Below are 22,109 nucleotides of genomic sequence, written 5' to 3'. Positions count from 1 at the left end.
CTGACACACACACACACACACATAAAGAGAGAGAGAGAGAGCTGACACACACACACACACACACAGTGAGCTGACAGACACACACACACACACAGTGAGCTGACAGACACACACACAGAGCTGACACACACACACAAAGAGAGAGAGAGCTGACAGACATACACACAGAGCTGACACACACACACACACACATAGAAAGAGAGAGAGAGAGCTGACACACACACACACACACACACACACACAGATGGCTCCATGCTGGTGGTCAGAAACATCCTTTAATGGTTAAACTCAGGGAGCATCAGGTGTAAACATTGCACGGACTCTACATCAGGCAGAGGGCAGTCGTCATTAGAGGCGGGCTCTTCTAACTGAACCCTTTAGAGCATCAGGGCAGCTAGTGGAAGCTCTGAATGAAACACTGGGGTCTGAAAGTCATCCCCACACTTTCTTCCCAGTTCTAGCTTCACATGCATCAAGTGTTAGCATGAATCCAGTAGAATAGAACAACAGTGTCAGATAATGTGAGGGTGGTTTTATTAAGCCAGGGAGCGTCCATTAAAACGGCAGTTAACAGTGTTTTAAACAAACATCAGTGGGCGGAGACTGCAGCGTTCAAGTATGTGAGACAGACATTCGCTGCAAACCCCCATGTGATTTTCATACGATTGAATTAATATGGCTTCAACTCGGTGGCGGTTACTTCTTTTTCTTTTCCTCTTTGGCTTCGTTTGATTTTCTGGATGTGGAAAAAGGCATTTTTGGCTTCTGGAGGTGTGAAATTAAAGCAAACACCTGACTCACAGAGTAATACTGACATCCCTCATCATCAATGCGTCGCCTCAACCGTGGCCGTGTACAGTAGCTGATGAATGAAAACAAAGGCAGTGTTCCCTAAAGAAGCAGTCAGGCACCGTCTCGTCCTCACTGCAGCAGAGAGGCGAGGTCCGCACGCCTCTGTGGGCCTCGTGTAAGGCCACAAAGGGCAACACCTGCGCACTTTGAACTAGAACTAAGAAAAGATTCCACAGTCATTTACACGACCAGAGGGGGGCGCACAGAGGACAGCGGTCACAGCAGTGGCGGCCATATTGGCAGGAGCTAGACTATCTTTGTGAAACAAACGAAGGGTACGATGCAAAGTAAAGTCCCGCTGGCCCCACGGCGGCGTTGGTTCGTCTCCTCTCTGTTCTACAGTGACAACGTGTTGTTGTAAATGTTTGCTATCAGAAATCGGAATGATAAATACATAGCACCATCTTTTGTTGAAAAAAAAAAAGAAATTAAAAAAACACTTAAACTTCACAAATAGAAAAACAGGACCAGGTCTATGTTTGATGGCTACACTACGTCTGCGGATGTCACCACTCCTTTTTGTAAAGCAAAGAAACCTTCTATCTCTACACATGCACGTGGTTAATATACTTCAAGAACCTTTTTTTTACTTTTCTTTTTCCTAATTCTTTGGCAACGAAAAAAAACACAACAGAATATAATTATGTCATCATGACAAACAAAGACTTAATCAGCTAAACGAAGCTCAACAGAGACTATGTACACATATGTAAAAAGTGTTATAAATAGGTTTTAAACCATAGATACTATATACATCTTGACAGTATTGGTGTTGTAGGTTTTCGGGATGACCCCCCTCCTCCCTGTGATGGGGGCTGATAACACTTGCAGTTGGGCAGGGGAGGAGAGGAGGAGGAGGGAGGAGGCGGGGCTCTACTGGGATCACTGGGATGGAGTGACGGCTCATTCTCGCTTCCTCAAGATGACGTAGATGAGTCCGCTGATCAGCGCCAAAGGGAAGGCCACCCACGCCAGGATGTAGGAGTAGCCGAAGGAGTTCATGGGCGGCACCCACGCCGAACTCATCACCGTGTAGATGATGGCTGCGCTCATCACAAACAAACCTGCAGAGAGAGCAGAAAAACAGAAGCTCAGTCCTCAGATCGTGTTTCTCTGCAGCCTGTCCCGGCGTGACCCCTCTCTCTCTCTGATTCATCCGCTCTGGCCTTTGCACGCCTCTCCAGCCCTCCCCGCTCAAACACAATGTTTGTCTGCGTGTCGGACCCCCACGCTGCCAGCCTTCCTGACATTTTAACTTGGCGGCTGGCGGCGTTCCCGGCTTCATTCCTGTCCGGCTGAGTGGGCACCTGCGCTGGCCGAGCGAGCGCGCAGAGCGGACCTGGGATTCTGCAAAGGGCTGCCAACAGAACACAAAGGACAGGCAGTGGAGCTGCTCTGTGGCCAAAGGGCACGGAGCACAATGGACAAACCATTAGGACCTGGATCAGGCTCTGCTCATTCAGTCGAGCAGCCCGGCGGTGTGGGTGGAGCGGGGTCGGTGCAGTGGTTCTGCCTTACTCACTTGCAAAGATCTGGAAGGTTCCGGTGAGGAAGAAGCGTCCGCCCTTCTGCAGCGTGAAGAGCTGGCAGAAGAAGAGGATGAGGGACAGGCAGCTGAAGATGATGGACAGGATCATGAGAGCCTGGACCGACTGGATCCACTCTGCAGAGGAGAATCGAGAACCGTCAATAACCAGTCATACAAAAAATGGAGCGTCCTCACAAACACAACATAACGAGTTTACTTCTGGGAATGTGTAATTGATCCTTAACGATGCAACCTGGGTATCTTGTTCCTAAAAGCCCTGTGCACCCCTCACAGCAGGACTAAGACCAAATGTACCTCATCGATCCTTTCAGCTGGTCCTCCAAGACCAGGAGGCTGGAGACCATTAACCCATTAGACATCGACTGTCTCTGTGAGTGTTTTATTTGTGCCGGGAATCAGAGCCTCTCCATCCTTCAGCTCTTCATCAAATCACAAAGGACCGCCTCCGTTTGTTACAGTAACGAGGGAGATTAGGGCCAGGCTGAGATTCATTTTGACATTTATTCTGAAAAGATGGTCAGAATTCTGAGATTAAAGTCAGAATTGTAACTTTTTCTTAACAATTGGCCATAATCCTCATCATCTTACTGCCCTGCTGTCCTACTGTCAGCAAATGTTCCATGGGCTCATGGTCGGCTGGTAAACAGTCGGCCCTCTGACATGTTCCGTCTGCGGTTCCTCCAACATGCCGTCATGTTTTAATGGAGAGGCGCGGAAATAAAGGCATGTTGCATAATTCATTAGCGCTCATACATACTCAACAACAAGGGCTATTAAGAAATAAGGCAATTCACTTTGAGGGGAGTCGGCTGACCACAATTTAAAGGATCCTTGTGTGAAAATGTGAAGAAAGATTCTGTGTGTTAATCAGCTCTTTGTGCCCGAGTGTGCAAACACTCTCTTCATCATGCTCATAAACTAAAGCTCTGCAGCGTGGGTCCGGCTTTACGACTCTTACACTCAGCGCCTCCGTTATAGATTTAAAAAGTAACTCTGTCCTGATGGAGTGCACCGCCTGGACTCCGGTTGCCTACGATAACAGGACCACAGTTCATCCTGATGACCTGACATGGAAGGAAACACGACACGCTGCACAACTCTTCCAGCGGAGCAACAATTAGATTCCACTGTTATATATACACTCTGCAATAATGACAATACATCACGGATAAAGAGACATCGGCCCTCTTTCCTTCCTGTGCTGTGACCAGTAGTAGGAAGCGGGGACATTTCCTGGCCCCGAGGACTCGCAGTCCAAAATATTCATGTTTGTTATCAAGGCAGACAAAGCTGCAGTGTTTACCTCTGTGTGTGTGTGTGTGTGTGTTGTAGGCTAAACTTAGAGCCTGTAAATTCTATGAAGTAATTTTCCTGGCTGTTAGCAGCATGTGATAACTGTGGCATGTCACTCGGGCGTCATTGTGTGTGTGTTTGTAACCACGGCAACGACAAAGGGGAAACTCAGAAGTTTGTAAAAATCTGCTAAAAATAACGTCTGTGATTATGATTCACTTAGGAAGGAACGTGATGGCTCAGCAGAGGTTCAGAAAAAAAACACCACACACACACACACACACACACGTGTGACAGCAGACCACTATCTTCCATCTCCCGAAGCCTGAGCCTTAGATAAACACTCTGCGTCAGTGCACTAATGAAAGCAAAGTCAAACAAACTACCTGGCAGAGAGCGCAGGCTGACAAAACACACTCGCCGAGCACAGCTCATTCTAGACCCATGACATCACCCTGCTGCAGCTCCTGCACCCCAGTGACGGCACGTTTAGGAGCAAACACACACACACACACACACACACACACACACACTTCATCACATCTTTAGAGAATTCACGTCTGTTTGTTTGTGCACATATATCTCAGTCACACTGCAGCTGCTGCACACTGGACACCCTGGTCTGACTCTGGGCGTGACCCTCCATCAGCATGCTGTGTGCTGCACGGGGTGCTCCAAGGTCTCCCTGCTTTCACACACACACACACACACTTCAAACTTTAAATACTCCGTGCAGCCCCGCCCTGTTCGCCCTCACTCCTGTCACCGTGGAGTCCCCAACAGGACACCTGAATATGGACATCACACCACGACTATTTATACAGCGGCAGCCTATCAGCTCACGCTCCAACACAGCACCGCCACATTCTCTGCCCTAGATGGCACCAGAGTCCCAGAGGAGCCGAGACACACCCACAGCAAGTCCTTAGGTTCCCACCCAGAACAACACTGAGCTTAATGTACATGAACAGGAAAGAGTGATGGGGTCTGACCTCCAGCTGAGGCCGGGTTACAGTGGACCTCTTCATTGTAGGTGGTGCAGTTATTCCACAGGTCTGAGGTGTGGGTTTCACTCGTCGTCCACACCTGGAATCAACAACATGCACAGTGAGAAACGTGCACTCATTGAAACATGAATCACAGCCCCTGCAGACACAGTTTGAGCATTAACTAAATTCTTTACTCAGAGAAAAACATGTTTTTACTCACGCTGACAATTGTGGAGACGAACAGGAGAACCAGAGCAGCGACGTGCAGGAAGATGATTCCCAGCAGGAGGAGCAGCATCTTGTCAGGATGTCTGGGCAGTAATGAGGAGAGGAGACAGTGTCAGTGTGTGTGTGTGTGTGTCAGTGCTGGGACATGGGTGTGTCTGCTGCACGGACAGTGAAACTTTATCCTCCAGCTTTCAAATAGCGGGAGGATAAAACGGTAACATGTTGTGTGAAGGATCAACAGGCACGGGTACAGTTAGAGTCGCAGTGCATCTGTTTTATGGCTGAAAGTCAACAGAAAGTCTTCCAATGATCGTATTACGCAGTTTTCCCTTTTCCTTTCTGCCTGCTCACAGTGTTAGAACTGGCAGCGCGCGCTGTTCACATGCACATGGAGCTCTACGCGCTCACGGCTCCGTCGGTGCGCGCATGAAGCTGCGCGTCTGAAGCGCGTTTCCGCCTTGAATCCTCCGGCTCTGCCTGAATAAAAGCCAGTTTGTTGAAGAGTGAAGTGCACTTACTTGTCGCGGAGTTTTTGTATTCCCTCAAAAAAGCAGCTCAGGTTTCCACGGAGCAGGAAGAGTCCGGGCAGCGTCAGTCCTCCGTGCTGCGGCTCGCTCTCAGACTAGATTGATGCCAGAGCTGACGTGCTGTTATAAAGTGTCTCATTATGGAAGAACAACGCCCTGCGTGCGTCGCTGCGTCATGGAGCGACCCTCTCTGGGTCTCAGCCAGGATTCCCAATATAGACGCACCATGCGTAATAGCGCACGGGTCGCCTTAGTTACCAAGTCAGTGTGTGTGAGTAGTGACTCTGTGATCATTGTTGTGCTGTCGTGGTAACTAAGAGCCGCTATCTGCTTTCGAGGATTTGTTTCTATTGCACAGAAAGAATCAAGTCCTAGATTTCTGACCAATAAGAGAACAGCAGGAGACCCAGCTGGGTCTGGATCCTGATATGACCAGGACCCAGCTGGCTGTCCCACGCTGTGATTGTTGTGTACAGTACGGGTTGGTGGGGTCAGCTGTCCGTTGCCTTGGTGATCAGTGTGGTGTTGTGGGGCTCCTGCCTCTGGTAGTCATGTACTCAGCCTTGTGACTCACGGTTTGTGTGTGACAGTGTGGACCGGCATGCCCGCCGCCCGGCCGCTGACAGATAGCATGGGGCTCTCCTCTGTTTGACATGACTCACTTCCAGAGGGAGTGAGACCAACGTGGACTCACAGTGCTCAGAGGTGAACAGTATGCAGCGAGGTCAGGCATAAGAAATGTGGGCGTTTGGCAATGAGTGGAATTCCAGCGGAGCAGGGAGTACGGAGCAGAGAAATGTAAATGTTTGAGGTGTGGATTCTCCCACGTGGACGGTCGGCCAGCATGTTTAAACTCTTTCAGACTTTCGTGGCGTTTGGAGGAGCCTGACCTCAGATAACCCCTGTCAGCAGCCACTTTCTGCTCTTTGCCACTTCACTTACACTTCTTGGTTGTGTGGAGAGTTACAGGACCAGACCACAGGCGTGAAGTGCTGCTGTGAGGGGGAGCTGCTCTGCACTGAAGTGCCTGCTGTGATTTGTCTCTTATCACTTGTATCTGTTGTGTGCTTGCAGTGATTCAGGCCTGAACTCTGAGCTTACGGTCAGCAGTAAAGGTTCACAGTGACAGGCGAAGGCGAGGTCTCGTTAAAGGCTGCAGCAGCTCCGGCGCTCCTCGTTCCCATCCCTTATATGTCAATGTTTGTAAAAGACTGACAGTCAGTGGACAGGGGAGTGTAAAGTTTACTCCAGCTTGTGAAGCCTGAGTCAGAGCCAAACTCCTCAGGGAGAGCCGCATAACAAACATTCAGGCTGAATAATGTTACATCTGGAGCAGCGTCTAACGCTCCCCCCACACCACTCGCCTTCACGCTGGAGTGCATACTGAGAAAATGTAGATAGGACCCGAGCCAACACGGCATGAGTCTGGTTACAGTAACTCCATCTGCAGCACAGCGCTGAGAGGAAAAGCAGATGCTGTTCCTCTGTAACAAAACATCAACTGTCCGGCCTGTTGGCATTAAAACGTTCTGACAGGATGCTTTCTTTCTCTTTATTGCATTATCTGCAGCTTCACTTTGGCTCCAGCCACAGTCCATCAGCAGGAAGAAGAAACCAGTACTCACAGCACAAATGTGGATCCAGCTGATGCTCCTCAGAGGGGTCAGAGGGGAGGCCTTCCTGCGTCACTGCGGGACCTTGTGCCTTAATAGATCCCCTCCAGCCGCGTTGGAGTCGGGCCTGCCCCCGCCTCGCTCTGCCGGCCCCGGGAACCGTTTACAGACCCTGCTGGTCTGGATCAGAAGTGAGGAGTGAGTGGAGCCGGTACATGGTAAGAAGACAAAGGCCGATGAGGGGAAGAGAGTCTGTTTGTTTGTGTGCTGTTTTAATCCACTCACAGCCGCACTCTTGTCATCACAGTTTAATCAGAGACGAGCCGCGCCCCTTTAAACACACTGAACACAGCAGCCAGTAGAACTGGAAAATAATTAGTCCTTAAAGCTGTTAGATTAACCAGATTAACCTTGAAGATTAAACTTGGGCAAACCGAGGAGCTAATCATTAACATTACCAAGCTAGACAGAAAGTCTGGTTTATAATTTACAGATGAATTATGTCATCATACAAGTGACGACAAGACCAATACAAAACCTAGACGCTCTGAGGTTTGAGCATGTGGACGCGACAACAGGAGGCGGAGTGCAGTTTCCTCAGCGTCCACGGGTGTCACTGCACACACTGTTTTTTTATATAAATGACAGCTGTGCTCAGTCATGGAGCCTCTCTCTCTCTCTGTATCACTGACATGAATAAATAAATGTGGGTTTAGGACTCTGCATGAATCCTGGCTCCATCGTCAGCCGGCTGTGATTCAGCAGAGAGACTGCAGCGCTGCATCTTCGCAGGAGTCACTGATCAATGGATCGCTCAGCTGACCGGAATCTGAGCGTCGCCAGTTCTGTGGATCCCTGGTCTTTGGTCTTTGGTCAGCCGGGTGTCTTATCACTGCAGTTTTGTGCAGAATGCTGTGTTGATTATGAAGGAAATGATTTTTTTTAGAAGCTGGCAGTTTGAAAACCACAGAGAGACGTGTCTTATCTGCCTGCCTCCAGCTTCCTGTCAGTTACTGCTGGCTTCTTCTCCTCTTGTTTTTATTATTATTAACCGCGCAGTGATGGAGCCTCTTGAGAAAAGTCTGGCAGAGATCCAGAGGCTGCAGGAAGAGCCGAAGGTTTAGTTCTGCATGAATGTGCCGCCACATGAAGCCGCAGGGATTCAACCTGCAGACACCTGGAGGCCGAACCAGTATCAAATGTAATAAAGTGACTTGTTTTGATCGATGGAGCTCTCTCAGTGACTGACAGTGTTCGTCGATCAGCTCTTTAGCATGTAGCATGCTGGAATGTAAGAACCATAAAATAACAGGGGTCACAGGGCATCTATAACAAGAGCTGCCGTTAAAAATATACCGCCGATATGTTTGGACTGCGGCGAGAATTCCAGAGTACATTCCTCATGTGTGGGGGCGAGGGAGGAGGTCACATAGGTGGGCCTATTTGTGTTCCGTCCAGAGAGAGGGAGAGAGTCGTAACCTCAAACTGTGCACGAGAGTGGCGGTTTGTTCTGCTTCTCATGGCCGCCATCGCCGTAGATCTACGGGTCACACAGAGAAAACCCTCCACTGTCAGGGTTTGATTGTGAGGTGCTGAGAGGCTAGATAACAGGGGGCCAAGGCTTAGGAATGTGCCCGGGCACACACACACACACACACACACACACACACACACACACACACACACACACACACACACACACACACACACACACACACACACACACACACACACACACTCACACACACACACACACACACACACACACACACACACACACACACACACACACACACAAAGCCATGGCTCTCACTATTGACCTGCTGCTGAGAGTTGTAGTCAAACACTGTGTTTGCACAGCAGAGAGCGGCTCAGTTAAACTGTATGCCTCAATCAAAGTGCAAGCTACACACACATTCTTCATGGCCGCTCCTCCTCCTCCTCCTCCTCCTCTGCAGGAATCTGTGAATGTTTTCAGTGTTTGAGTGGTTTAAGTCTGATTATTGATCAACCTGATCCTGATTAATTCAACGATGACATTCCTCAGGAAAGCCAAAGTTTGGACAGGAAGTGCAGCAGTAGTGGTAGGGCCGGGTCCAGGACTGTGTGTGTGTTTACAGAGTGTGTGTTCATAGCTTGAAAAAAGGTGTTGGCTGGATCAACAGAATGAAACTGATAGTGGAGGGAGGGACGGAGGAGGACGGAGGGGTGGAGAAGGAGAGTGAAAGAAGAGCGGGGCCGGGGGGGCGGCGGCTGCAGGAGATGTTTGTTTGGCTCCTCCTTTTTGGGTGGGGTGATGATTAATGACCACACCAGTCACTGAAGGAGGGCGGGGCCTTTGTAGTCCCTGTTGGAGTACTTGAGTTGGGTCATGTTTTCAAGGACTTGGTCAGATTAGAGCTGAACTGAAAATCAAAAGCCGCTTCACAACAAATTCTGCAAATTCTGCAGCGCACTGCACACAGAAGCAGCTGTGATCACATCCAACCTGTTGCCACCCTGAAAGGAATCACAGAGATTTCTAAGCTAACTGTAAGGTGTCATGTTAGAAGCTCCAGAGAATCACATCAGCCTCAACTTCTGATCATTTATGTCTAGTGTTTGGTCATAAAGGAGGACATACATGTCTCCCTGCACTCATGTGTGAAGTATCACTGCACCTGACAGGTGTGCCCTGGCTGCCACCTCTGCATTGTGTAAACTAATCCCTGCTGTTTGTTTATAGATTCCTGTGAGGAGCTACCAGGGTGCTGTTTGTGCTTCACTGGGCTGCGATCTGTCACCAAGGAGAGAGTTCAGAGGACGCCTTGTTTGGACGGACAGGACGGCTGCACACACAGGTTTGTCTTCAGTTGGCTTTGTGGGATTTTCAGCTGTGCTTGACCTTAAACTTAAGTATGAAATTGAAGTGAGTCTCAGGAGGTGTAGACGGTAGTTATCGGTGAATATGGAGGCTTTTAATTCATCATTTTCAAAGGCAAAGACACAAGTGTTTACATTCACACCACAACAAACCAATGACGGCGTCGTTCGTCCTCTGCTGACTTAAGTGTAGCCCACCAGGCGCGGCATGCTGGGAAAGCTCTTGCGCATGCTCATGCACTTCTCCTGGTCCAAGAAGAGAGAGTTGGCCTTGATGGACAGGTCATGTTCCAGGTGCACTTTGGTCTTGACCAGAGTCTGCAGAGTGCCTTCTGCCTCCATCAGCCGCTCGCGGAGTTTGTGGATGGTGTCCTCGATCTCCCTCACCTCGTTCACGAGCCTGAAGGCAAAGACAAGCAGCTTAAAGAAGGATGCTGGTGAAGCATTAACAGCTGGTTTTTAGATTTGAGACGTGCTGCAGCTACCTGTGGTGCGGGTTGTCCCTGCAGAGCTCCACGTTAGGCCTGCGGGTCCTCTCCTCCAGCCGGGTTTGGGCCACTTTGAGTGGACACTCTTTGTCTCTAAGGGCTTTCTTCAGAGACTCGATCAGCATCTCAGTCTGGAAGATCTCCTGCAGAGTCTGAAGGAACAGAAACAAAGCCCAGTGTGGTGTAACACGTCAGAGTTTGTACATTTTAAAACTAACTACTCTGTGATAAAGGAAAGGACTGACACAGGAGGAGGCAGGAGAACAGCAGAGACTCTGCAGACTTCAGCTAGGCCGGGCTGCACAGTGAGCTGCTCTGTACATTTGATGTAATCTAATTGCTTTGAGTTATGACCCCTCATGGCTGACAATGACCGAGGATGATCAGGGACGGTGTGCCTCGTATCACAGCTGCTGTCAGTGTTCAAACCATCCAACAGCTGATCAATTAACCCCACTACAACGGCGTCCAGTGTGAAACGGCACAGGCAAACAGCAGTCAGTTACCATTATTCTTCGAACTGGGATGTTTGATAGTAAATTTACAGGCACTGCTCAGGTACCGAGATTAGTGCAAACACATGATCTCTACTTAACAAGAGGCAAATCAGGTTAGACTCGGAGCCATGTGACGGCCTCCCTTTCTGACCCAGGCTGTTCTCACAGAGGCGGTAATGATTGATGACCTTAGCCAGGTGTGTCTGCAGGCTGTTCTTGGTGTCGGCGGTCTCGGAGATGCGGCTGGTGAAGGAAACGTTGACGTTGTTGAACTGGTTCCACATTTCATTGGACGTGGTGCTGAGCAGGATTTCTATCTCGTCCCGGAGCTTGTGGGAGGTGGCGCGCTCGCTCTGGGAGTGCAGGATGTTGTCATCGGAGAACTTGGACCAGGAGTCGGGCAGAGAGATTCTAAAGGAGGGAAGGAACATTTCAGCCGCCGTCTGGTTTAAGATTAAACAGATTACAGGTGGTTTTAAACTGACGAAGGGTCCAGCCTGTCGATCCCTCTGTAGTAGCCGATGCCGTCTGACGTGTTCCTCAGATGGTGACACCTGTCATCGATCCTCTGAGCGGTCACTTTGTCGCTCATGTCTCTTTCGAGCTCGTGCTGGGCTGCTCGGTTCGACCTGCACAAAGCAGCATTTACAGCAGTAAACACACAGACAGACTCACGTACAGCAAACTTCAGACTTACGCCAGCTGAGCGACGGCTCTCTCCAAGTGTCTCCTCATCCTTTCCTGACATGACTTTATGACCTCTACTTCCTGGTTGGATGAGAGGCAGAAAGACAGGTGAGCTTTTGTCCGCGGTGAGAAGCAGGACAAACCTGAGCGGCTGCTGTTATCGTACCTTTATGAGGTCTTTCTCTACGCCGTCATGTACCAGATCGATGGACATCCGCTTCTCTCTGTGGTACAAACACTCTTGAGACACCTATTGACAAAATGATCGTGACTAAAACAAGATGAGCAGGTGACTTTCATTCAGCTTTGATGATATTAAAACACATGCATACATGTATGTAATGCCCCTGTGCGCCTCTCCAGGTGAGTCTACAGTTTCAGTTACCTGGAGAAGCCTCTAAGAAAGCCTTCTGCTACATGATATTTGCCCTGCGTGGTGTCAGATGTCCAGTCAGGTTGACAGGTAGTGACCGATGGGCACTAAGGTGACCTAATTACAGTTTGACCCAGCCGAGGCGGCGCGGCAGACACAGATACTGTTGCTACAACCAAACCGGGCACTGAGCCGAGGCTTGATTTGAATGATAGAAACAGCAGAGCGCCCTTATACAATAGCTCTAATAAGAACATGTAGAAATATCTGTCCTCACCTGAAGGGGCCCCTCTGTCTCTGCTAAGGCTCTCTCCAGCCTCCTCTTGACCTCGCTGAGTGCTGCTATCTCTGTCACCATGTTGTCAATCTCGTGGCTCAGCTCAGACTTCCAGAAGACGATGTCATTGAGCCTCTCGCCGATGTTCTTGCTGGTCGCTTCCTGTGTCCATCTGGTCAGCTGCTCCTTTTCCTGCATCAGCCGGATGGTGTCCTTCCTCAGCCTCTCCGCACTCTTTCGGGACAGCTCAGACTCCCGGTAGTAGTTGTTGTTGGACTTGTACCAGTCATCCGGGGTGTAGCGGGTGGTCAGCACGCTCCTGTTGGACGGGTAGAACATGGTCTTGGCTCGGACCAGGTCTAAATTCTCTCGCTGCACAGACGAGGATGGGATGGCAGCACTGCTGGTCCTCCACAGATTGGCACCGTGACTCATGGTCGGGGCCAGCTGGGTGTTGCGGTAGCTGGATGCCATGGTGGAGATGGCGGGGAGGAAGTGGCTGGTCTTTGGCCGAGCATAGGTGGCTGTCAGGGTGGATCCCATCAGCTCCATGTCTGACAGCCTGTTCAGAGGTGCTAAAGTTTAAAAAGTATTTTTGAAGAGTCTGCGTTGAGGTGTCAAAATAAAACCAGTGTCTTACCTTGCAGCTCGTTGCTGTGACCCTCCTCTCAGCTGTGTTTACCTGAGAATGAGCTCAAGAACACACTGAAGGTAAAGCAGCATGCATAATAGATAGACAAGTTTGCAAGTCATTCATTCAGCCAGCCAATGGCGCTGCAGGAGCCGGCCTTGTCCAAGATTTCTGTTGACACAGAAGCAGTTGCCATTGGTTACTGCAACACTGTGCTGAGGAGATTAATGTCGTCCAGGTGCTTTTTCTTTATATATAGTGGTATTACAAAGTGTCACTCCAGCGTAGATAGGAGTTTATGTTTGTAATTTTTCTCTTCTTATTATTACATTTCTTGATTTATCCACTCTGCTTTTTCCCTCAAATGGATGCTGTGTGTGCACAGAAGTCAAACACTTGGTTTACTGTCAGTCTGCACTGAATGACTCCTGTTCGGTTCCTCTGCTGTCACATTTCTTGCCAGCAATCTGAGCTCTGTCTTTGAGGAGTTGAGCGGGCTTCTGTGCAGCGTCAGGTAGCTCTCTGTCACCCTGTATGGATTACAGTCTCCTCTTTAAAGATTCATGCCACAGGAAGAGTCCACACAAACCCCCGAAGCACAGAATAATAATCTGTGTTGTGTTACCGTCCATTGGAAATGAGGATCATTTACACTAATCTGTTCTGAGGGGGTAGGGCCGGACAGATGATAGCCTGGCTTTGAACACACAGGCTGCAGGCGGCAGCTTCATCGTACTCTTTTATTGTTTTAAGCACATTTGGTGGATGTTTGTGCTGTTTTTATGTCGTCATGTTATTGGAGAGTACATAAAGTTGTAAATCCTTTTATTGTTTATCAGATCAGTTGTTCCTTCTGCTCTGGTACTATTGTCATTAACATGGAGGTTTAGATTTAGAATGGAATGATGCCTCATTACTCCGCCCCTGCTCTGGCCTGGCAGCATCGCTTAACATGGCCAGGTTTGAAGAAGGCCACCCGGCATGCCGGCGGTGCCCTGACCTCAGCCGCTATAAATACGCCCCAGAAAAGCATAAAGCCAGCCCTCCTATGAAATTCCTCCCGCTGGAAAAGCGCTTCCTTGTCAATCTCCCTGTTGGCCTCAGAACGTGAAGGAAATGTTAGAGGGGTCTATATATACTCCTGCCTTGTGGCCCATGAGAGTATGTTGTGAATTACTGCATAGTAGGAATGTCTGAGCGATCAGGCACGCCGTCCACTCCACTGCGAGGACAGGAGGAGGCTGCAGCGCCCACGGCATCATGGCATGATTTCCCTTCCTATAGAATAGTGCTGGTAAAAAGACGTGATTTCTTTGTATTTAAGTGTAGTCTGGATCTTTGTCATTTATATTTGTGTAGCAGTTGAAGTGGATTCACTTCAGAGGATTTGACAGAGTGATAGGAGGTAATTAATGAGAGACAGAGGACCCATGATCAAACCTTGGGGGACACCAGTTCTAGTGAGGAAGGATTGTGACCTGCATCACCTTCGTGCAGACCTCAGACCATGTTCTTTGGTCTCTGGTTGGAGGAGGTGGACCCGAGTCTTATTCATGGTTACAAAGTGCTGCAGAAATCTCTCGGGTCCACCTCAGGAATGGCAGATTGTCTCTTGCTGTGTTGGGTCTGGTACCCTGTCAGGAGAGCCTCACTGTCAGAGTGTGAGGAAGTTGCATGGAAGCCAGGATTTAATTTCAGGTCAGTGAGGGAGGACGGTGGCAGAGATGCCACATTATGAGCAGATAACAGACTGGAGGTAGAACCTTGTGGACCACCAGCTGTAATGGAGGAGGATTATGATGAAACAACACACACACACACACACTCCCTTTGGCCTTGACCCATCCTCCATTTTTCTCAGCCTTCTTTTTATCAGGTTTAAAAAGAGGAGGAGGTCAGAGGTGCTTTCCAAACATCCCCTCTCTCTGTCAGCCTGGCAGGGTTCCTGGACTGTGGTCACATCTTCCTCTTTTTAAGTGATCAGTAGCTGCGGTGGGACCGACCTGCAGCTCTCTGAGCACACAGGCCATTATAATGGCATCAGTTTCCTCTCATGAATTGTACATGGAGAGGAGCACAAAAGGAGAAACGAAGCATTAAATCTGATGACAACAGTAGAGACCCCCCCACTGAGGTGATGAAGCACCCAGATGGTAGAGAATCACTGGAGACCAGCTGCAGCCTCACCTCCTGAGATTCACACATAAAGTATGTCCATCAGAAATATACAGCACATGTTGCATAGCAATACAAACCCATGAAGATGCCCTGTGTGTGTTTGTGTGGTTGCATGGTAACCAGCCTCTGAGTGCTCTATTGTATTACCTACACAAAGCAAGCGAATGGATCCTCTACTGTCTCTGTCGGGACAGGATGGAGTCTTTAAATCCTGCTTCACTGTTAGACCTGCCCTCTTTAAAATCCCCACAGTCAGTGTTTTATTTCCTTCCACCACCACTATCACACAGATAATGGAGTGAATGGTGTGTGTCTGATAGTGCAGGCGAGGGCAACCTGTGCCCCCCCACCCCCCATCCTTTCTGTGATCAAGGCTCCCAGTCGCAAAACTTCCAGAGTGGGACGAGGGGCCATGAATGCAGGGCTTTGTCCCGTCCGTGGTCATCACATTCCACTGGAGCCACTCTGTGGCGTGCAGCAGAGCGGAGGAGAGGGCAGGCCGGGGCAGGACGGGACAGGAAAACACTGAGCCCGCTCAGCCACGCCGTGTGGACAGCAGGCCAAATCTGCTGCTGGCTCTGTGTGCCGGAGAGTTCTGACACAAACATTCAGGCTCTCCTTTTTTCACCTGGTCCCTGCAGAACAGCGCCCCCACTGGTCAGTTGCAGAGGGTGCTTCTCTTTTATTAACCTCTGTAAATCTTTACTTTGCGGCACATACATGAGTTTTTGAAGCTGTTCAGGTTTCTGTAACTGCACCTCATGGTTACAGCTCGGCCGCGGCTCCGTTTTTCTTGGCTGAATAAAGGGAAAGGGGGTCTGATGTTTCCGTGCTGACTCAGAAGCTGAATTATTCACATTGGCTGTGGGTTTCACTCTCACATACTCAGACCTCCTCCCCAAATTAGGGAAAATGCAGCTTGTGCTCGTCATGGAGGCAAAACAAGAGGAGAATATGAATGATAGCAACACACAGAGTGACTCATGACCCGACGAATATCTGGAGCCTTAATCATGAACCCGCATTCCTCATGCTGCTGCCGCTTAGCAGCAAGGACTGAAGAAAAAAGACATTAAGGAAGAATGTGAATGGTCTCTCTCGCCCTCCCATCGCTCTCTTCAATCACTCGTTAAATGTTCCGTTTACAGCAGAACACTTTTACGGCCGTCTGTGTCCTTTCGCACAAAGAGATGTCTGTCAGTGCTGATGGGAGACTGTGCACAGCTGGACCCTGTAGGCCATGGGCCGGATAAGATGTCGGTACCACTCGAGGTGGCAAAGGTTGTCTGTAGTCAGCATTTTGGTATGATAACCCCGTTAAAGTCGCAGCTGAATGATTGTTGCTGTTATCAGCTGTTAAAGTTACCCTCCCCTGATGAAAAGATGTATTTTGTCACTGGTGCATGTCTTGGTCTTGGCCCTGGTTAAGGACATATTTTAGTGATTTACTGTATTATGTTTAGTGTCATTTTAAGAGGTGAGGTTACAACTATACAACTTGAATGAGAAATTGTTGTCATATATCTGATTGCTTGATACATTGGGTAGTATTTTTACTCTGTATTACATTATTTGCACTGGCAATGTTCTTGCAATACCACCTGTTTGCACTACAGCAGGGTGGACTCCCTGTTACAGCAGACTCATTAACATCTAAACAATACAAATGTGCTGGTTTGAGCTCACTGTGCAGATAGAGAAGACCTTCTTTAACAAAATTATTTATAGTGATTTTTTTTGCTATTTTTCAATGAGAGTCAATGGGAGTTTAGTGCCAATTTAACTTCACATTTCTCCACAACCCTGCAGTATATGTTCATGAAACTCACTGTGAAGATAGAGAAGACCTTCTTTAACAATGATCCAGTGACATATCTGCTGCGGGATTGAAGGATTATTTATAGTGATTTTTAAAAAAAATGCTATTTTTCAATGAGAGTCAATGGGAGTTTAGTGACAATTTAACTTCGCATTTCTCCACAATCCTGCAGGATATGTTCATGAAACTCACTGTGAAGATAGAGAAGACCTTTTTTAAATAATCCAATGAAATATCTGCTGCGGGATTGAAGGATTATTTATAGTAATTTTGTAAAAAAATGCTATTTTTCAATGGGAGTTTAGTGCCCATTTTAACTTAACATCTGCATTAGGGTTAGGGTTAGGAAGGTCGCAGAGTTGTAGTTCAATGTTTGTATGTAAAGTATCAAGATATGCTCCAGTGCCCAAAATGTATTTATTTTCATTGGGGGAGGGTAACAGCTGATAACAATCATTTAGCTGTGACTTCGATGGGGTTTCATATTAACATGTTGACTACAGACCTGTGTCTTTTTAAAAAGTATAAGCAGCCTTTGCTGCCTTGGGTTGTCTGGCCCGCGGTCTGTTGGCAGCATTGTAACAAGGGTTGGAAGAGGGACCGGGCCTGCCGGGTCCAGATGGACTCTGTGACTGCAGACACTTCCAAACACGCTGCCATGAAAACGGCCGGCAGAGAACAGCTCCACTGTTCCCATTCAGCCCGGCTCAAGTTGTGTTTGAGAGCCTTTAATGTCTGATTGGACGAGATGTTGCAGGCACGCCGTACACACAGCTGTAGTGCATTCTCTGTGCGTGCTGCCAAAAGGTCAGAGTGCAGCGAGGGAGATATCAGGTGCATTCAGAGGCATGTCCTCAGCGCAGGTGTCAGAAGTCTGAAAAGTGAGACCGAGATGGTTTGGTTGCTTTTTCTGTGAAATTATCCGAGCACCGAAATCTGAATTCTTTTCTACTGTCCGAAGCCAAAGGCTGAGGAAGATTCTGATTTACCACTACAAGGCGGGGAGAGGCCTTTAAAACCATGGCTGTTCTGTTCAGAGGCATTTTCCAGCCCCGGCGCCCTCCCTCTCTCCCTCTGAAATGCCAAAGGAGTCTGGTTGACAAGCTTTCAAATTGTTCCCCTTTTCCCAAATTTGGACTCAAGTAGAATGCTGCTTTTGTCAGCGCGTTCAACTTGAGAGAAATTCTTTTATCTTCCTGGCAGTTTAACAGCCTCATAAATGGCAGATTATGCCTTTCCCACCCTTTTCCAGGACCAAACTGTGGGTCATGTCATTCATGCCAGCCAGCATAGCATAAATGACCACATGGCTCCCAATTTCACACCGAGCTGTGGAAATGTCTTCCGAGTGGCCACATCTCCCGACGTGTCACACCCATGCTGTGGCTGTGATTGTGATGTTGTTGTAGTGTGTGTGTGTGTGTGTGTGTGTGTGCATGCACAGGATGCCATGTCAGGTGTATGTGCCACGTGAGGGGGTGCAGAGCGAGCCCTCGCATGGCTCTGTGTGGACAGGACGGGCTGCAGCAGCTGGGAATGCACAGTGACCCCCAAAGGGAGGAGCCAAGGTCAGCAGGAGGGAGGTCAGAAGAAAAGGCTGGACCTGCCGGGCCGTGACCCGACAGACGTGATGACGGCACATACCTGAAAACTGTTACTCTCACATTTTTCAGAAATGTAGATGGAAGCGTTTTTACAGGGGGAGTGCAGAATCCAAACGGGGTCAGCAGTAGTAAACACTCGAGCTTCTTCTGTCTAATCCTCTGTGTGAGTGCTGCCAGCTCTCTGTGTGTAACACAAGCTGCTGTGGTAAACCCGTGCTTGTTTCTATGCAGCCTTTGACCACCCGGGACCGATGCTGGGCCCCGCCAGACCTGGAAGCAGAAGACGGCCCTGCCCTCTACCTGGCAGGGCATCACGTGCCTGCAGCTCGGCACAGCTGCATGATCAGGGCCGGGGTTAAACCTCATTGTGTTGTGGACAGGCTCACTGTGTTTGGAGGTCCAAGATGTCAGCTTCCACTCTCAGTAGCCTGCTTTATGCACAGGACCTCATACAACCACAGCTGGTACAGTTACATGTGCAGAACGTTCCACAGTGTGAGAATCCAGATCATAGCTGCTGCAGAGGAAATCAATCACCCTATCTGCTCGTGTCCTTAGAAGGTCTGCAGACAGGATCCATGTCCGCCCGCTGCACTGTTTATTAGCCGCTGCTGTCCTGTGCCGTGGGCACTGAGGAGCCGCAGCGCCCCCTGTCTGCAGAGGCAAACAAAGAGATGCTCTGTGCTCCCCCACCTCAGACTGGTGTCATACCAGCATCCCACTGTGTCCATCATGATGGAGCAGCTGTGATGTCAGAGTGCTGATGAAGTTTAAGGAGGCAGAACGGCGCCCCCTGCACACCTCTGTGAGAGCGAGCATCGTGCCGCCCACATGAATGTTTGTTGGCTTCAGACAGGACTCAGAGCAAAGTAGTTGGAGGTTTGAGGTCCTCGCCGTCAGAGTGAGAACACCAGATTTTGGTGCTGAGACTCTGTGTGTCTGCAGGGAGGAAACAGAGAGGGAGGCAGAAGGAAAGAATGGAGCTGAAAGACAAACACTGAGGGTGGATGTGGGGAGCTGACGGAGCCTGACCTACCTGCTCCATCATTAGAGCTGTGTGAGGAGCAGCAGTTCTAGTTCTCTGTTAATAACAGGGCTTATTTTATGTCCATGATTCTGGACCTGTTCAGACGTCCAGCAGTTTGCTTCTTTGAATCTGATTTCCTGCCTGCTGCTGGGAATTCCTGCACTCTGCATGTGAAGTGAAAGACAGGAAGTCAGAGGGCAGAACCATAAATACTCTCTCACTGCTTTTCCTCACACGTGCATGCGCAGATAAACACGATGTTTCCTCGAAGCTACAGCTCAGCTTTCAGTCGTGTCACCGCTGCTCTTTGAGTCGGTTTCTTTCACTTGTGTTTCACGTGTGTGTTTTATATCTTCAAGAAGACGAAGCACAGTCTGTCCTCCTGGCTGCTGTCTTGTCTTGCTGTGTCTTCTTCAGTGTCGGTGATTTTACTCGGATACAGAAATAATCTGGACTTCATGGTATTCTGGTTCCACTTGAAGTTCTGTGATAACATCTTCTTTCTGGAGCAGTTTAGCTGCTGCTAGCATGGACAACAAGGACAACAAGAGTCTGAGTCAGAGACACGTCCGAGCAGATTAAACCCGGTCAAGAAGCTCGGTGTTCCTGCTGTGTTTACGTAGGTCTGCGCCCTCCTGTGGCCACGAACAAAAGTGCATGAAGAGTGCTGCACATTTTATTGTTATGAAAAAATGAAAGATCTTTGTCCAGTCCATAAGCCGTGTGACGGACAGCTGCTCAGACTGCGCCGCCGCCCTCCGGTTCAACGTTAACGAGCTGCTGCTGTGTGTTTTTGAGGCTGTGGACAGAGCGGAGCGGCGAGCACGCTAAAGAGGACGGTTCATTAAAAGTCCACGCAGAATGTTTTCATGATGGATTTGGCTCGGCTGACTGTTGATGCCGGTGCCAGTTCTGGTAACACCCGAGGCATGTGAAGCACGTCGGGCTGGGTGGGCTCGCCATTTATAAATACACCCCCCCCCCCCCTCTACACATGTCCAAAGTCCACTCTGTGGATCAGACTGTGTGGAACAAAGATGCCTACGTGTGTGTGTGTGTGTTTCTCATGTGTTTGTATGTGTCAGGGACACGTGCAGCCACAGACACACACTCTGTGTAGAGCTATTCTGGATTAATGTAAATATGTCGCACAGTTCCCGGACTGTCGGCACCGCCTGTAAGACGACTGAATCGCACACAGAGGTGTCGTGAGGTGACGGCGTGAACTGTGCTGACATCACCTGTGGAGGGGAGTCCATATCAGGATGAGAGGGTGGAGCAGAGCAGGAGAATGTCTGCATTGTAAATGCTGTGATATGTGAGTCCGTGTGGTCGGTGCGCTGCTATAAATACTGCACTGTAAGCTGTGAGTTCCAGCAGTTAATACAGTTTGACTCCAAAATAGATTCTGTGTTTTGATGCCAAGACCTCAGCCGCCTGTTTGACCCGCTCACTGCTCTGCTAGGACGGGGCGGAGGCGTCGATCCCAGGCGTCAGAGCGCCGTGCGCCTCTGTTCACTCTGATCCGTTTCAGACTTTAGGATGAAAAATGTGAGTTTCAGCCTCACTGAGGCTCAAGCTGCTTCATTTCTAGAAGCCTCCACATGTTCAGATGAGTTTCAGCTCACAGGAGGAACAGTTTTCAGATGGATGTGGTTTCTGCCTCTCTGATGGTCCATGCAGCGCCCGAGTAAATAAACGCTCCACCTAAAGTGGAGGTGCAGGACTCTGTGTGTGGTCCTCAGCTGCAAGCTCAGCAAAAAAAAGCTGCTGGAAATGAGAAGTCGCTCTGCGGTTTAACGGGTTTCATGTCAGTCAACCACCACATCACTCTGCTTAAGCACCCAAACACTGACTGGAAGTGGAGCCAGGAGGAGGAACGTGATGGAAGCACGGCCGCCACAGAAACCATGGCGCGGGCAGGCAACATGGCGGCGCCACTTTTTAGCGTTGCTTATTTTTATTTTTATTTTTTTTTTGGCTTCAGATTTAGGCCGGGTGAAAATGTGGAGTCATGAATTCTAGTGGTCCGACCTGTAGCCAGCCGAGGTGAACGCTGTGAATGACTCAGCGCTGCAGAGCTGCAGCCTCGTGTCTCTGCTGTGACGCTGCTAAAATGTAGACAGCAGTGAGCCAATTAGATTTACAGTGCTCGACCTTTCACTGGAATCCTTCCTCTGGCGACAGTCTGCCTTGTGCCTCTCTTTGTGTGTCTCTTTTTGTGTGTCTCTGTCAGGCCTCAGAGACTCTCCACAGTCGCACAGTTTCTGCAGGAAGTCTCTCCTCGGCCTCAGACTCCAGCAGGAAGTCGTGAGTCGGACGCTGGATTGTAGGACGCCATCAGAGAAGTGTGGAAACGCCTCGCTGCTCTGCACATCTGGCACAAAAATAAACAGTGCAGAGGGAGGTGCAGATGATGGAGCACTGCAGAGCAGCGCGTTTCCTCTCCTGTGAGGAAAGAAAGTTCTTCCTCCTCCTCTTCCCCCTCCTCCTCCTCCTCCTCCCCCTCCCTGTGCTAAGATGGAGCCAGCCGTTGCCTCCTCACAGGAAGGGGAGCTGACCCTCTCCACCCTGAAAGGGTGTCGGCCCCTCGGCTGACAGCAGGAAACACGAGG

At 49.4% G+C, this 22,109-nt stretch overlaps 2 protein-coding genes across 2 annotated transcripts; both read right to left on the bottom strand.

The window, feature by feature from the left end:
* Positions 1 to 256: 256 nt before the first annotated feature.
* Positions 257 to 5,603, bottom strand: pmp22b (peripheral myelin protein 22b). The gene is made up of 5 exons (XM_028408619.1): positions 5,430 to 5,603; positions 4,904 to 4,994; positions 4,687 to 4,780; positions 2,375 to 2,515; positions 257 to 1,916 (listed from the first exon to the last, which is right to left on the bottom strand). The coding sequence occupies exons 2-5, from the start codon at positions 4,979 to 4,981 to the stop codon at positions 1,756 to 1,758; spliced, it is 474 nt and encodes a 157-aa protein (XP_028264420.1). The 5' UTR covers positions 4,982 to 4,994; positions 5,430 to 5,603; the 3' UTR covers positions 257 to 1,755.
* Positions 5,604 to 10,096: 4,493 nt separating this feature from the next.
* On the bottom strand, positions 10,097 to 12,939 carry tekt3 (tektin 3). Its single transcript, XM_028408453.1, has 8 exons — positions 12,876 to 12,939; positions 12,236 to 12,797; positions 11,752 to 11,835; positions 11,596 to 11,666; positions 11,384 to 11,527; positions 11,087 to 11,309; positions 10,399 to 10,553; positions 10,097 to 10,313 (listed from the first exon to the last, which is right to left on the bottom strand). The coding sequence occupies exons 2-8, from the start codon at positions 12,785 to 12,787 to the stop codon at positions 10,097 to 10,099; spliced, it is 1,446 nt and encodes a 481-aa protein (XP_028264254.1). The 5' UTR covers positions 12,788 to 12,797; positions 12,876 to 12,939.
* Between the last annotated feature and the right edge of the window lie 9,170 nt (positions 12,940 to 22,109).

This window comes from Parambassis ranga, chromosome 6 (assembly GCF_900634625.1).
Source record: "Parambassis ranga chromosome 6, fParRan2.1, whole genome shotgun sequence".
NCBI classification, from domain to species: Eukaryota; Metazoa; Chordata; class Actinopteri; family Ambassidae; genus Parambassis; species Parambassis ranga.
The sequence above is the reverse complement of the archived record's forward strand: the minus strand, read 5'-3'. Positions and strand labels throughout refer to the sequence as shown.